The 17,413-nt window shown below is 39.7% G+C and overlaps 1 protein-coding gene across 3 annotated transcripts in view; it reads left to right on the top strand.

Moving 5' to 3' along the window:
• The window catches only part of LOC148358830 (CD166 antigen homolog A-like), a 92,173-nt gene that overhangs the window by 71,380 nt on the left and 3,380 nt on the right, over positions 1-17,413 (top strand). For 2 of the 3 annotated variants that reach the window (XM_088345565.1, XM_088345564.1), the window contains exons 6-13: positions 1,119-1,292; positions 4,164-4,288; positions 4,372-4,504; positions 4,777-4,889; positions 4,964-5,090; positions 7,173-7,294; positions 14,967-15,099; positions 16,530-16,559. In XM_088345565.1, coding sequence (XP_088201691.1) covers positions 1,119-1,292; positions 4,164-4,288; positions 4,372-4,504; positions 4,777-4,889; positions 4,964-5,090; positions 7,173-7,294; positions 14,967-15,099; positions 16,530-16,559 — 957 coding nt within the window. The remainder of the gene's footprint in view (positions 1-1,118; positions 1,293-4,163; positions 4,289-4,371; positions 4,505-4,776; positions 4,890-4,963; positions 5,091-7,172; positions 7,295-14,966; positions 15,100-16,529; positions 16,560-17,413) is intronic. The other variant, XM_088345566.1, reaches the window with a different exon arrangement.

Genomic DNA, 17,413 nt, shown 5'->3' with positions numbered 1-17,413 from the left:
TAAATAAATATGGCATATTAAGAAAAATAATCCTTCAGGGGGGCTGATCAAACGGCCAACAGCCGTAGTTCTGGGACCACCGGCTTAGTGCATATTGTTTAGTTGAGTGATGCATTCTAGAATGAGTGGAGAACTGGTCATTTCATTTAACTCCTGACTTATCTGAAAAGAAGGGGGCCAAGTACTGAACCCTGCGGAACACCAGACATAACGCTAAAGGGCTCAGATGTCATTTGACCATATTTAACACAGTGCATCCTGAGAGGTAGAATCTGAACCATAAGAGGACAGTTCCTGATAGACCAATCCATTTTTCCAATCGTTCTAGTAAGATATTATGGTCCACAGTGTCAAAAGCAGTACTAACGTCCAGCAGCAGCAAGAGCGATGAAGCGCCGGAGTCCATTGCCAGTCGAAGATCATTGGTTACAAAAATCAGGGCTGTCTCAGTAGAGTGGTTAGCCCTGAATTCTGATTGCATAGGTTCAAAAAGATTGTTCTCGGATATAAAATCATTCAGCTGCTGTGCCACAACTTTTTCAAGTACTTTAGAAAGAAACGCTAGGTTTGACACAGGTCTATACTTATATAAGCTTTCTGGATCAAGGTTGGGTTTTTCCAGTGTAGAGTTTACTAACAGCGGACTTAAAAGCCAATGGAAATACACCTGAGGAGAGTGATATGTTTATAATATTTAGAACTGAAGGTCCAAGGACCACAAAAAGACCTTTAATGAGCAAACCAGGAAGCGGGTCAAACAGGCAAGTAGTCGGATCATCCTGGAAGGGTGATTACCTCATGTGCGGTCCCTTCTCAAGGTTTCTTCATTTTCCTCATGTTGAGGTTTTTGAGTTTTTCCTTGCCCTCATGTAGGTTTTAGATCAGGGGATGGTGTAATAATAGTCTGTGGTTTGCAATAATTTGTGGTCTGTGCAGCCCTTTGAGACTTTGTGATTAAGGGCTATACAAATAAACATGACTTGGCTTAAAGTGTATTCTTTGTAGACATAAGAGAGACAGTCAACAGAATTTCCACTTGTGGCTTAGTTTTTTAAAGTTGTTTAAGTTATTGTGTTTCTGTGGGCACTCTTTGATTTCCTGTTTGCTCATTTGCACAGGCGTTTCCATTCGAAAATCGGTTCAGGCCGACCCTGTGACGGGCCTGTCAAGCTCCTCATCCACTCTGGAGTACTCAGCTACCAAGGAGGACACCGATGCCCAATTTTCATGCATAGCTCGGCACGATTTAGGCGTGGAGGAGGCCTCGCCCGTGCTTACGTTTACCATTACATGTGAGTCAAAATACTTTGATACCCAAAGATGCAAAATCACACAAATGTTTCTTTAAATTTCATCATCAAAAACTATGAAATAATAATACGGTCTTGTGTTTACATCCCTTGACTGTTTTTTTTACATGCCAGGTTATCTGAAATAACTTGAGATTCTTGGTCTTTTGAAATGGGATTGATGCAGAAGCAGCATTAAATATTGAAGCACTTGCTCGGCGTGGCCTCCAAATACTGTAGTTGACTTTCACACCAGGGAGGCCCAGAGTTTGTCAAAGACACAGCACCATCTGATATACGCCTCATGATTTTAAATGATTTTTGGCCAAGTGCTTCCATCAAGCATGCCAAGCTTTTTGTGTGTATTTCAACCCTGCAAATATTGAAATCATTGATTTAAACCCCCCCAGTTATTCTTGTATTTACAAAGCACCTTCTTAATAATTAAATCTCCATCCAGGAGCAAAATAAAGTATGCGCTGGCGGTTTTTACTATCACAGAGGAACCTTGCTTGTGGAATGGGATTCACTCCAGATTCTCATAAAGAAACCTGTTATTATGAATAACATTAGAGACTTTTTGTTATAGCCTGAACAGATTAAAATACTCCGTGACAAAATAGGTATTCATAGTAACCAAAGACACCCAATCGGTGCATAGCAATATCAGGTATCTGTACTAGCAATGGTGGCTGATTAGTAGTAGTACTGTTTCCCACTAGTGGTTGTATTTCAGTCAAACCCAATAAAAATAAACCATTTGATTATGTTTTTAATCCCATTTAATTGTAGGAAAATATATTTCGTATGTCATCTATTGTCATTTTTTTCAGATTATAAATCGCACCAGCCAAAAAAAGCATAGTTAAGAAAGAAAAAAACATAGTCACACTGGAGTATAAATCGCACTTTAGGGGGGGGTTATTTCATAAAATCAACACTAAAATTATACATGTAATCTTGAAAGGCAACTTAAAATAAAAATAAATGTCCACCTGTGTGAAATGATGCATTCACCACACGTGCAAACGTTACTAAAATGTCTTTTTATCTCAGTTTTGAGGGAATGTATTAGAACGGTAAAACACAGAATATATGCACCTTTTATAGAAATCACTTTTGAGTAATATGAAATATTTACCTAGTCGAAATGACACCTTATCATCTGAATGTTCGTCTCATGCTATATTTGTTGATAATTCGACAATTAATTTCAGCGTAATAAGCTTCATAGTGGAGCACATAACAGTTTTAGATACATATGGTATTTGGAAGATTACTGTTTTGAATCAATGGTTAAATCACAATAAAAGCAATTTGTTTCTGTGTCCATTAGTTGGTCAGAAAAGGTGGTTCATTATTTAGTAGTGGTATCGTTCAGCCCTAAGGATTACATTCAATTCAAATTTGGCTGTTTCAACACTTTTTTTCAATTTTGACAGGGATTGTGTGGAATCTAAAGGTGAACTATCAGAATTCTACAGTATCATTTTGAGGCTGTTGCATTTCAAAGCACACTCACTATTAATTGATAATTGACAACTATTTTCATAGTTATAGAATTTATTAGATAGTTTATATATAGATAAATAAAATATATGAAATAAAATCTTTGCATATTTTCAGTGTCTTTTTTTCAAATCAAACGTTTTATTCCAATTTCGAAATCTTCGTTCAGTTTGGAAATTTTGGAATTTCTCTTCATTTGGCAATTTGCATACTTGACACCCAATCAGAATAACTTCGTGCTTGAGGACTTTCCCAAGCCTTATAAGGTCGTGCCTTTGCATATAGACGCACAGGGAACACAAGAAAAATGGAGAAGTAGTTAGGTATCAAGCCAAAACCTCAGCCCCAGAAGAAATATTCAAAAGAAGCTAACACAATTTAAGACTCTACAAAACGTAAACGTACAATAAAAGGATCGTGGAAAGAGGAGTTCACGTGGCTTGTAGCACACGACGCAACGCAAACATTGCATGAATGACGATGAGTAAATACAGGTACATACTGATGGCAGATGGAAAACAGCGATGTCATATACATGCAATGAATGTTATAAGTAGATTTATAATAAACTTAATTTTAAAGTGTTGTTCTGTTACATATTCTGATTCTCAATCCTTAATACTTTGCAACAATAAGTGTTATTGTGATTAGCCGTCTTATTGTGTTTCAAGTTGTGAAAAATGGGGCAGGCAACTTTATGGCTGGGCAGGCAACTTTTTAGAGTTGTCTGCTCTGGTGTCCGGTAACTTTTTGTCATGAGTATCAGACACTGATATTCTGAATTAAAACTTCTCAACAGTAAATATTGCCTCTATTGTTTTTGATAGAAAAGTTTCGTGTTGAATGAAACGAAAACAATTTGCTTGAAGAAAAAAAAACACAATGGTCACACATTGATTTTTCACTTTTAAAACTTGTACTGATTTAATAAATGAATAATATAATTAATTATAAGTTTAAATTCTGACTCCTGTCAATAACAACTAGCTTGCAAAGATCTTTACCATGTGTGTTGTATGTGTCGCAATGGCCTTTCGCTGTGCCTGTTAATTAACACGCGTGTAGCCGAGGTATTGGCATGGACACCGGTAATGAGATAGAAGTTCGAAGGAATGAAAAGTAACAACCACGAGTGGGCATGTGACCTCAGTGTTTATTGTTTGTTTTGGAATATTTTTTAAATAATTGGTTGTCTTTGATTAATTTTTTGTTCACTACTAAATGGCAAGTTGATCTACTTTATCATCATCAAATAAAGACACCACATACTGGTCAGACTGTTCCATACGATGCGGTCCTTTTACAGACAGTAGACCAGTTCTTCCGTTTCACCGCTTGATGTTTCAACTGCTCTTTTTCTTCCAGACTCGACGGAAAACGTCGTCCTGCAGGTACTTGCTCCAGAGCCCTTAGTCGAAGGTGACAATGTGACTCTCAAGTGCTTGGCAGATGGCAACCCGGCCCCTACTAACTTCAACTTCTACCTGAAGGTATGCAAATGGTTTGGTATGTTGGCTTGTTTATCAGCTGCACATTCAGTGATAACATGCAGCTGTTGTTTTTGTGTTTTCAGGGCAACGTCATCCCCGTGAAAAATACAAATACGTACACCCTCACTCAAGTTTCGCGGGACAACACTGGTGAATACAGATGCTCCCTCATTGACAACCCCGCCATGATGGCTTCCAAGAACGTCACAGTTAATTGTAAGCCCTGACGCCGTGTTCTGTAAAATTATTCCATCAAAGTTGTTATTTTCCTAGATTTTTTTGGAGCTTATAGCGTTGCTGTCGAAAGTGAAGCATGTTTCGCCCTGTACAGTTCAGATCTCTTGGTCTCCTCACTTTGTTGTGTCATCTTCCGCTAATAAGCCTCGCCGCTGTAAAAGAAGCGTAGTTAATAATAGAAATGTCTCGGAGCTTGTCAGAGCTGTGAGCCATTGTTTCTCTTCATTGTCTCACCTTTTTGTCTGTTTTAGACCTAGACATCAAATTAAGCCCCACTGGGAATGTTGTCAAGAGAGTCGGGGAGGCCTTGGAGCTATCTTTCCAGATCGACTCTTCGGGGATATCAAAGGTTTCCTGGACCAAGGTAAAAAGGAAGAAAGACAATTATTTGTCAAATTTGAGTTTTTCATTTTAAATAAAATTGTAATTTTTTATCAGGACAATGTTAGGCTGGACAAACAGCCCAAATTTACCAAGCTTCAGTACTCTGATTGCGGTCTCTATGAGAGTGAAGTGAAGATGGGAGGTCTTACCAGGAAGGTTTCCTTTGACCTGGTTGTCGAAGGTAAGACCCTCAAAACAACACCACACACTTACTTAAAGTAAAGGTACTGATTCAATTATCGGTCCCTGGGTTGTGTTTTAATAAAATTAGCTCATAAAGTGCTTGAAAGTGATTGTGATGTCATCGTTCTGAAAAGTCATTTGTCAGGCAAGGTCCTAGAGCTACAACCTTCATTCCCCATTAACTCATCTCGGCTCGAGTCATTAATTTTATTTTTGTATTCATATCCTACTTATAGACACTACAACTGTAATCAAGAGGGTTTACATGATATTTAATCGACTGTGGACCTCAACCACAGATGCACTTTATTTAATGACATTTACAATGTGTTTATGGTCTGTGCACCTGTAATGTACCATACTGAATGGGTGGTGCACATCCTTTGTACTATATTTAGATTATACTTAATGTTCCGTGCAAATATAATGAAATATAGTTACATCATTTGTCTTGGTTTAGCAGCATTAGTGTAAGATGTTGGTTATATATTTATTTCTCCAATTTTAGATTGTGCTTTACTCATCTTATATACTACATTTATATTTTAACAACTGTGTGTTACTGTAATAATTTGCTACTTTGAGCTTAATAATAATTTGAGTGTTTAAAAATATTTCATGAACCTTTATTCCCGATCGCATATTGCTGCTAGCGGAAACTGGCAGAACGTATTTTTGTCTGGCCCGGCTCCATCTTTCTTTGCCGTTCTGTTAACCCAAAAGTGAACTGCACTTGTGCGGCCACCATCCATTACCCCTGCTTCCATAACGCTGCGAGCTGGGAACCAGCTGAGTGCACTTTGGTTGGGCCTGCTGGTTCTTTTTATGTTTGCCGTTCCTGTAATTCCGCCTAAAATAATCTGCACTCGCGTGGCCATTATCCCCAGTCCTATATGGCTGCAAATGGAGACCAACAGAAGGCACTTTTATCAGGAAGCATGCTGTTCTGGTCTGCCTAAAGTTAAATGCACGGTTGTGGCCGTGATCCATTTTCCCAGTCATTGCTGAGACCCTGGGCCTGCATAACACTTTTTTTTGTAGTTCGGGTTGCTGAAGCTTGCACCCGAGTGACCCTTCTCCCCAAACCTATGTTTCTGCAAGTGGTGACCTACAGAAGGCACTTTTGTCATTTTAAATGCATGATTGTGGCCGCAATAAATTATCCTTAGTCAAATATTGCTCATAGCATGGACAGGCAGAGCGCAATTTTCTTATTAATTAATTTATTTTTAAAAATCAACTTCCGGCTGCTGAAGCGTGCCATTGTGGTCCGCCTAAAATGAGCAACATTCACTTGGTTGTGATCGTATATCCCCAGTCGACTTTTGCTGCAGGGATTGCTACTTCAAGGACTTCTGCATATCGCGGTAGGGTTACTGGGTCCCCATTAACCGCGATAAACAAGGGATTAAAGTACTACTATTCAATATTAAATAATATTTAAAACTAAACACAAAGTGTAATCCAATTTTTGACATTATAATCCGTCTTCGTTCTGAGTTAACTAGTATACTGTAGTTAAAATGTTACACCAGTCAGACTGAGTTTAGCTTGTCTCGCACCCACTTGATGGCGATAAGTTTGTCTTCGCCCCAAGGGGTGCATATTTTATGAAATCGAAGAGCGAACATTGCCCTCGATTAGCACAAATTATTATGCCCCCTCAAATTTTTTCCTCCATATTAAAAGATGAAGTGTGAAAAATGACCCTTTGTGAATTCTCTGCATTTTTGTGCCCAGCTGTCCTAGAGCTGTTGCCAGGCAACCAGCTGAGACTCCACAAAAGTCCATGACAGCTCTATACATAAAAAAGGAAAACGAATCTTCCAGGATTAGGCAAATGATGTCGTTTTGACTAATTAGCTGGCTTTGCTGAGTTTATTATCTCTGCTGTTTTGCGCTTTGGGGCAAAATGAGGCTGGATTTGGGAACTGGTCGTAGTGGCTTGACAACATCTTCAATAATTGTTCTGTCCACTATTTTCGCTATTTACTCTGAGGTTTGCACTTGATGTTGGACTCGCTTGTGCATCAGTGTCAATAAAAAAAGAACCATCTCAACAGAAGCATCTCCGTTGCAGGGGCTCCAGTGATCAAACAGCTGTCCAAACAGCGCAGTGAAGACGGTCAACATAAAGTCTTGATTTGTGAGGCCGAGGGCTCTCCAAAGCCATCTGTTTCCTGGAGCATCAATGGCACCTCGGTGTGTACACACTCACACAAACACACACAGACTCCGACAGTGGCAAGAGAAATCACATTCTTTTTTTTTCCTTTGGAGAACTATGCAAGTAATAACTGATTATAAACATCTCCCTCATAAGGTACTTAGCAGCGAACGTAGCTGTCACCACCACAGCCCAAAGAAGCCATGCTTGTTTGCGCTTGCGAAACTCACCAATTAGTGGGAGTACGCGGGAAACTTCCAGGCGATATGAGGTTGCGCAAAGATCCGCCCATCTGATGGACTATTTAATTTATTACTTCCCGCAATGAGGAAACAAAAACAGTGATGTTTTCCATGTTCAGAATACTATCCATCTATCTATCTACCCAGGTCATATCCCTCGAGAGGTGTGACCAACAGCAAGACAAAAAAACAAAGAAAATAAAAAGGGAAAAAGTAGCAAAAAAAATTACACACAAAAATGGTTGGACCATGGCCGACCCAAATGCCCAAACACCTGGACAAGTTAAGCACCTCTGCACCCAAGCTGGTTATGCTTTCGTCCCTCCAGATGAAACGGGGCACAAGAAAGCGGCCATGTCACTTGGGCCAGGGTGACACAACACACTCTTCTGTTCACCAGCGGGGCGGGGCCCGACAGCTTTCACTGGTTTACCCCTGCCGCATCATACGGGTGCCCTGCCCATCCCTTAGAACGCGTCCAAACATCCTAGTATCCTTTCACAACACCTGTCCACTCATTCCTATCACCAACAAATGCACTGCTGATTTTTTTCCATTTCGAGCAGAAATAGACATCAAGTGTTTAAATTGATGTATTTTAGCAACTCTAGCGTATATTCGAGTAAAAAGTAACATCCTTGTACGAGACAGAAGTAAGACCTTCATTGTAATTTATTTTGCTTTCTATCTATTTGAAAAAAAAAAGTGTTCTTTTTGTATGGGTGCTTCATCAATAATCACTGCACAATATTAGCTGAAAAAGACCCTCACACCTTTCTAAGAAAATAAAACTAATAAAACAAATTTCAAGTTGTTTTCAAATTGTAGTGTTTTTTAAAAAAAAATAGTTAAACAGTTTCTAAGCGAAAATTGTTTTTTCAATCTATAAAAGAACTGATTTTTTGCCAGGTTATGACAGACACCATGAGACGTCTAACACTGTTTACAATGAAATAATAATAACATTACATCAAAACCGGTGTCACCAACCTCTTTGAAACTGAGAGGTACTTTTTTGTTAATGATCAGCGCAAATGGCTACCAGTTTGCCATGCAAAATAACAGATTATCATGTTATTACTATGTCGTTACTATGGTATCTTTTAACCTGGTTGTAATTTTCAAAAGTATTGCTAAAATAGGCTCAGTTGACCAATCGAATATCCGCCTTTAAAATACTTTTGAAAGAATTGATCATGTATTTAAAGACACTGATCATGTCAATGATTTCTTATGCCAGTTAGAAGTTAATTTTCCTAGAAAATCGCAATGATCCATGATTGTAAGCTTTTTTCATAAGCAGTCCACAGCCTACTTGGGTGTTCTTAGGCCATTACCTCGGAGGGACCCCTTGCAAGTATTCGGATGTGTAATACCACTTGCGGAAAATCCTCCAAAAAATAAAAATAGGCACCAAAAAACCCAATATTTTTTTTCAATTAAATTGTATGACTGTAAAAGCAAGTGATTGTTCTTCTTGTTTCTAAACCGTAGATCCAAATTAGTCACAAAAGTAAAGCTGGTACAGGTATTAAGTGCTGCTACCGTTTTTTTTTTTTTTTTTTTTTGCCATCTATAAATAAAATGTCTGCCTTCCAGCATATTTGTCACATCAATATTTGCCCATCTTCAATATAATAATAAACATTTTTTTCCAAGAACACAAAGTCAGAAGTGTAATGGTTAATGTTGCTACTATTATTTAATTTACTTTTTTTCAAGAAAGGCATACACAAAAAAAAAAAGAATGGTTATTATTTAAGTTTGAAACGTGGAATTTCTATGTTAAAAATATGTAACATTGTAAGAATAGTTTTATTATCATTAAGAGAATTATCCGTAAAAATATATTCATGTAAAAGGGTTAATCATTATTCATCAATCGGGGTAAAAAATCATGTTTCTCACGTATTACATTGAGTTTTATTAATGGGAAAATTAATATTATGTCAATTGTCAACAAAACATAGTTTTTCATCATATGCTTTTTCTTCATAAATATATTTGTAGACCACGCCTTTATTCTCTAAAACTACAAACTTCTTCTTCATTTGGTATTTTTTAGGAGTTGAGTGGGAAAGTATTCATTCATTTTCTGAACTGCTTATCATCACTAGGATCACGGGGGTGCTGGAGCCCATCCCAGCTAAAATCAGGAAGGTGGGCAGGGGTCAGCCTTGAGTGATTGCCAGGCAATCACAGGGCACACATAGACAGAGCCATTCACACACACATCAATACCTAGGGAGGAATTGGAGTCAATAATCAACCTACCAAGAATATTTTTGGAATGCAGGAGGTATCCAGAGTGCCTTTAGAAAGCCCAGGCATGCACAAGAGAACATACAAACGCCGCACAGGGAGACCCATAGCTAGAATCGAATCCGGGACTTATGAATTGTGAAGCTGACATGCTAACCATTCATTCACTGTGCCGCCTCTTATTAAAATCAATTTATGCTTTTTAAGTTTCATTATTATTACTCAGTTTTTTCATCTTATTCTAATGTACCATATTTCCACTAATAATTTTAGTACAAACGGCATGTTTTCCGTCATGATTACTGATATACCTGTGCCCGCTCCTTTGGCGCCAACTGCCTCAGACTCTGATTGGCTCCCTGTCCCTATTCAAACCCACTCCTGTCTGTCGCCTTTTGTCAGTCCGTCTGCAAACCTCAGTGAATACTAAGCAAGCCTTTTTCCGACCCTGACTCCCACCTGTCCCATTTTTGCTCCCGTCTGTTTCGGTCTACGATCCGCTTTTTTTCCTGACCACGTCTGCTCTCCCGTCCTGACTCACGACCCGTTTTTGATCCCAACCAAGTTTTTGCTCTCCTGTCCTGGCTATCAACCTGTTTTCCAGACACCGCCATCGCTCGCCACGGAAAAATCCACTTCCGCGTTCAGAGCGACTTGCTTCCCGCGCCTAGCGAACTCCAGACTGTGGGCGCAGCCCTTCCTCTTTCCTTTAATAAAACTTGTGAGAAACGTAACGCAATTGGGTCTGATTTCCGTTCTGGTCCTGGCAGTTTTCAACTACATTTTGCAATCCTCACGAACGCATCAGGCAGAAGCAGTTCCAAAGCTGACACTTCCCTGTTGATCACGTTGCACTTTGTTAGCGGTTCCCCAACCAGCAGTCACACCTGCAAAAATATCCGGTACTGGAAATTTGAGGCAGGTGCACCGTCAAAAGGCTTAAACAATCTTGATTTCTCAACACGACGGAGAAAAAAACCTCCCCCGCCCTCCTCTGACAAAGCGTCAGGTGGCTGAATTACATTCGTGACCTGGAAGAGTTTGGGTTTAAAATCTATTTTGTGAGAGATCATTTTCACTCCTCTTAGTCAGATGAACATCCCCTATGGGTGATAATGAAGCTTTTACATTTTCTGCACCTTACAAAAAGGTTTATTTTCAGTTTGCCCTTTTAAGACACCATTTGAAGGAAGACTTGAGCACAAGTATTGCTAATGGTTGTGAGAGTAGACTCTACACTCATTTGTGAGTATATTTAGATCTACTGAAGGGGATGCTTCTGGAACTTTGTTCCTTATGTAGTTGGACGAGAAAAACAAACTGGGCTAACATTGCCTCACAGTGGTAGCTTAAGGAAATTGCAATTATGTGAACAGATAGTAGGAAAACATTGCATTCAAATTCTACTGTAAAAACAAGACTGGTGGAAATACCTAAATGTCAAAATTCAACCAACCAAGAACATTTTTGCCTAAAATAATGTCCATTAGAGGTGGCATTGAGAATGACTGGTTACAAAATCCGTCGGACAGTTAAGAGGTCCGGGGTTCGATCCCTGTTTGGGATTTTTATGCACTCTCCTTAGGGTGGAAAATGAATGAATTAAATATGTCCAATAGCTTGGTGCTAGCATAGGCAGGAATTCGATCTTAAAAATGCTATTTTTACAGTGCTTGCATGACTTAACTGCACGGTACTGACAGTTTTTATCCTTTACATTTAAATGGATATTGTGTATTATTTAGACCATCCTAATGGTCAAAAATCTTAATTAATTCAAATGAAACGATCTGCATTAATATAGCGCTTTTCAAGTCAATGAGGACTTCCCAGAGCGCTTTACAATGTGCTTCACATTTACCCATTCACACACACTCACACACAAATAGCGGCCGTGCAGCCATGCAAGGCGCCAACCTGCTTATTGGGGGCATTAGGGGTTCAGTGTCTTAGCCAAGGACACTTCGACATGTAACACGCAGGAGCCAGGATTCGAACCTGCGATCTCTTGATCCCAAGACGAGCGCTCTACCTCCTGAGCTAAAGCCGCCAAAAAAAGAACAAACTGTATTATTTGGAATACTAGGCAAATATACATGATCCCTCAGATAAATGTGCATTTTTAAAATATTTGTAGGTCAAGAAATTTGCATTTATTTGACATAACATGACCCTAGCTTAAAGGGCCCTGGTATGATTGGCATTTTGCTGCTACAGGTGTCTCCCAAAACGTTATGGAAGGCTGGGCAAAAGAAATAAGAAGAAACTAGTGCAGTTTTGGCACTTTGAGTATCCGTAATTTGTTATTTCTGCCTTGTGTTTTGAAGAAATTGTTTCTGGTTGCACCAAAGAATACAGCAATATTCAGTTGTCAAATATTTCAGTGTCCCTTTGAAGAACATCCATCCATTATCCTCACCGCTTATCCTCAGTAGGGTCGAGGGGGTGCTATAGCACATCCCAGCTATCTTCAGGCAGTGGGCAGGGGACACCCTGAACTGGTTGCCGGCCAGTCACAGGGCACACAGAGACAGAGAACTCACTCATTCATTCCCACTTCCGGACAATTTGGACCGGACAAATTACCTGAGAAGCTTGTTTTTGGAATGTGGGGGGAAACCGGAGTGCCCGGAGGAAGCCCACACGAGCACGGGGAGAACATGCAAACTCCGCTTTGTAGGATTAGATCCCATTACCTCAGAACTGTGGGAACTAACTACTGGGGCGGCAGTAGCTCAGGAGGTAGAGCGATCATTATCGGATTAAGGGATCCCAGTTCGAATCCCGGCTTGTCCGTGTTACATGCCGAAGTGTCCTTGGGTAAGACACTGAAACCCCAATACCCCCCAATAAGCAGGTTAGCGCCTTACATGGCTGCACAGATCACGGCCGCTATTGGGAAATGTGAAGCACAATGTAAAGTGCTTTGGGAAGTCATTGACTTGAAAAGCGCTATATAAATGCAGATTATTTCAGATCATTTCATTTAACCACTCAGTTGCTGTGTCGCCTTTCTTTAAAGATCAATTAGAAATTAATTTAATAAATTCCCATTTTGAAATTCATATTTGTCCCAGGTTTTATGTACTGTATTGTTGCCAGAGACTTAAGTAGGATAAGATTGGGGTGGGGGGGTTTGGAGGTTGGCGAATCTCAGAATCATTAAAATATATATCATGATTTAAAGGACCTCTACGGAATTTTAACTTTTACACGACTTATTACTTTTTTACCCATGTCTGCCATCCCCTGGCTTGGGTCATCATTCAGCTCCCTATGTTGCATGTGCAAGTACGTGCATTTCTTAGACACGCTCGAATAAACGCTTCCTTTTTAATTTTAGTTTGGGGTTAGGGTTGAACACATGGGTATGTGCATATAATGTAGTCCGCCCTGAACAGGTGTTTTTTGATATAGGCACAATGGGAAAAACAAATTATAAGGGCTTTTTGAACTACGTTGGGGATTGTCAACATATTTAATAAAGAAAATATTCTACTTTCAACTTTATGAGGAAACGTCAAACGATGCAACCCACCTCTAAACAACATCATAATTTCTAAAGTAACTAAGAAATGATTGTCATAATGATGTAAGACATTAGGATGAGTTGGAATTATTGATAGAAGCATCCAAAGTTATTTAGGGTCTCCTATATGTCAGGACCAGAACTGAAACAGGAACCAATTGCGTTACGTTTCTCACAAGTTTCATTAAAGGTAGGTGGAAGGGCTGCGGCCACGATCCGGCGTTAGCTAGGCGCGGCAAGCAAGTTGCTCTCGTACTCAGTTTGTGATCCGAACACGGAAGTGGATCTTCCGTGGCGAGCGATGTCGGTGTCAAGGATGGAAAAACAGGTTGATAGCCAGGGACAGGAGAGCAAAACCTGGTCAGGGTCAGAAACGAGTCGTAAGCCGGGACGGGAGAGCAGACGTGGTCGGGGTCAGAAACGGGTCGTAAGCCGGGACGGGAGAGCAGATGTGGTCAGTATCAAAAACGGGTCGTAGCCGGAGACAGACGGGAGCAAAAACGGAGCCAAAGGAGCGGGCGAAGCTGAGTCAAATCATGACACTATAAGCTTTTGGCTTCAACCTATCATCCATTTTCTTTACAGGTGATTTGTGAGTTTGTGATTTGATGTTTGTTGCAATATGCCTGAAAAAAATAAATGAATGTGGAAAAAAAAAACAGAAAGCCCATTTTATAACAACGATTGTTTGGTTTTATAACTCTGACCAGAAATCTATATATTGTATTCATGCAAGATAAATATTGATATGTAACATCTGCATAAATTACCTCAATAATTAGAGGACATCCTGAAAATACTTGTCACACAGTGAAAAGAGCTCAGAGAAATAACAAGTAGGCATTTTCGGAAAATTGCCACATTGTCCGTATTATTTTGTCCTTATCCATTTTTGACAAAGAGCCACTGCAACAATGACTAAACAACCTTACCACAGATCATACTTCCTCAATTGAATTCGACAACAGATGTTATTGATAAGGACTTTGAAGGAATATTAAGAAAAGTAAATTGGCTACTGTTAGGTTTTAAATATAAAATGTATCGTTCATCAAATTGTTTGAATTAGTTATCCGACTCCTTTGACCAAACACAGCCTACATTCACCCAACAAGGCGCGCTCGTTTCTTGATGGAAAAAATGAACAAGAAAAGCCGACATTTTCACACGGGGCAGATTTAATTAATTTAATTAGCAATTTAACTAAGTCTACTCCATCCAAAATGGCCGAATTAGTCGAATTAGTGTCGTGAGAGTCTCTGTCAAGCCCTCTCTGAAGTCCTCTAGCTTTCACCTCTCGGCCCACGTCTCCCCGCAAGATGGCTTCTCGACTCCTCCCATCGGCGTGCCAAGGAAGCCCCCCCCCTGGGCGTCGCGATGTCTGGAAAACTCAAAACAACACCGAGCGTTTCTATGTCATCCTGGCCTTGTTCTCAAAACATCCCCTGCCGTCCTCCGTCCTGTTATCAAAATTCCCTAGTCAAAATACTCTGCATTTGGAACGGCGTGACCTGTCATTGAACTATAGCATATTCTGTGAAAATCCTCCTTGCACTCAATAAATGTAACTTGTATTCAATCGTATAAAATCCTTTATAGTCAAATGTATAAAATCCTTCACGACTTAAAGATTCCTCAAAGGCAATTGAACAACATTGCCATTTTGTTTTTTAGTTCGACGAAAGTCCTTTCATCAACGGCAAGGTCACGCACAAGATTCAAGTGGTGCCTACCATCAACCTGACCGTCTCGTGCACTGTGTCCAATGAGTTCGGCGTGGACTCACAGGACATTTATGTGTCTCCTCGTAAGTACGCCATTAGCGGCGGTGAAGTCTTCTCACCTTAGTTTCACCGCCTCTGCTCGCATGCTGACTCTCTATCATTTCCATTCTCACATCCTCAAACTGCTTTTTTCCTCTTATTAACAAAATTTACACAAGTTATTACTCATTTAACCTTTCTATCTTCCTGCATCCAAGTATAGAAATAATTTATATTTAGGTTCTTCCATTTGTTAAATTCTGGTACAGTAAACGTCTAAGATGGTAAAATTACATGTATAAGTATGCATATGATAAAATACATGTAAAAAAATATATGATTTGATTTACCTTCCGTGGGATATGTATTGAGCTGGTTGAGTAGAGTATTGGGCGGATGCAGATTGGTGGGAGGGGACAGTGACGAAATATTACAAAAGAAACTAATCATAAACCTCCAATTTTATGGATTATAATGCCCTTTTTCTCCGAGGGACACATCAGCGTAATGGGGTATCCTCAAAGGGCCTGATGTAACTCTCACCTTGAGGACAAATTCCTGGTTTTGAAATAAAAAAGGTTGACGTATTTGAATTGTATAGATCCAAGTAGAAAATGTTTTGAGGAGGGGAGGGAAGGTATTGTGAGCTTTCCCTGAATGAATTGGGCTTTTCAGATGTTACGTTTGAGATGAAATCAGTGTAGTTCACGCGGGCAAGAGTATTTGTATGTAACGCGCATTTATTTCATTGTCACACTGTTTTTATCCACAGTACCAGAGACAAACGTTAGAGAATGGGGAAAACAGAAAGTTGTCCTGAAAGATATTAATACATTAAAAAAACACGGGAGAAAAGGGGAGAAAAACTTTGTTTTATCTAATGATGAATCAGATCTTGGAATAAATACGTTCTAGAATTTATGTTGGTGTTTTGTTCATTGTTGTCAATAAATGATTTAAACCATGGCCGCATGTATTCAACAAGGTTTATCACTTTGAATTCTTAGTTAGATCAGAGAAAAAGTCAAACTAAATCGGGGTGCTTGTTATCTACAAAAACATAGGGTTTTTCCTCCACAGCCTTCTCACATTTTTAATCCCTGATCCATTTTTATGCCTGTTTTGAGCTTCTTTCTCTACTATTTAATTACAAAAACGTTAATACAACCACACAAAACACACTTTGCCCATTTGTCAATGGATCCATCAAGGTATTTCCGAATACTTTTGTTTAACATCACAACTAACCACTTAACGCATGCCACCGACCATCTCATCTGGAAGTTTTGCCATGCCAACGATCCTTCCTTTTTTGTTTTTGCCCGTGTGTTGGGATGCTGGGACTCGTCCTGTCCTCTCTCTCTCTCTGATCTAAACCACCTACTGCATGCAGAAAGTAGACTAGATGTAGCGCTAGATGTCAGTTTTTTTGCCTTGGTTGAACCTTAATTTTTGATTTCATATCTGATTTCAGTATTTGAGGAGGTGAGAGTGGATAAACGAGGTAAGTCGTGGACAACTGTTTGCTTGTGAGAATTGGGGGCTGAAAGGATAGTGTTTTATTGGACAAAATATAGATAGATGTTGACGGGGGAAACAGGAGTGGCGCCTCCAGCATCCTGGCAATCATGACCCATTGTCGAACCGGCTGAGCCAAGAAGGTCCTAAACCAGGCATGTCAAACTTATGGCAGTTCTGATGGTTCAATCCGGCCCACCGTAAATTGAACAATAAGTAAACCAAGCAGTCAAGTCATGTTTATTTGTATAGCCCTTAATCACAAAGAGTCTCAAAGGGCTCCACAGACCACAGATTATTGCAAACAAGCTGTTTTAGTAATAATCTTAACTTGTGTTTGAAAGGACACAAGTCACGGCATTTAGTTGGACTAATGACTAACATATCAGTCTTCTCAGAGTTAAGGCGCAAGAAGTTGAGTGACATCCATTCTTTTATCTCAGTGAGACAGGCCTCCAGATTTCCACAGTTTAGTGTGGCAGATTCCTCCATCAGAAGATATAGTTGAGTGTCATCTACGTAGCAATGGAAACTTGATGTTATACTTGCGAATAATATCACCTAATGGAAGCATGTAAATGCTGAAAAGAAGGGGGCCAAGTACTGAACCCTGCGGAACACCACAGGTAGCACTAAAAGTCCACAGTGTCAAAGGCAGCACTAAGGTCCAGCAGCAGCAAGAGTGATGAAGCGCCGGAGTCTATTGCCAGTAGAAGATCATTGGTTACCTTAATCATTGCTGTCTCAGTTGAGTGGTTAGCTTTGAATCCTGATTGCATAGATTCAAAAAGATTGTTCTCGGATATAAAATCATTCAGCTGCTGTGCCTCAACTTTTTCG

The sequence above is a fragment of the Urocampus carinirostris genome, chromosome 10, assembly GCF_059441175.1.
Source record: "Urocampus carinirostris isolate Australia breed hairy pipefish chromosome 10, RoL_Ucar_1.0, whole genome shotgun sequence".
NCBI lineage: Eukaryota > Metazoa > Chordata > Actinopteri > Syngnathiformes > Syngnathidae > Urocampus > Urocampus carinirostris.
The sequence above is the reverse complement of the archived record's forward strand: the minus strand, read 5'-3'. Positions and strand labels throughout refer to the sequence as shown.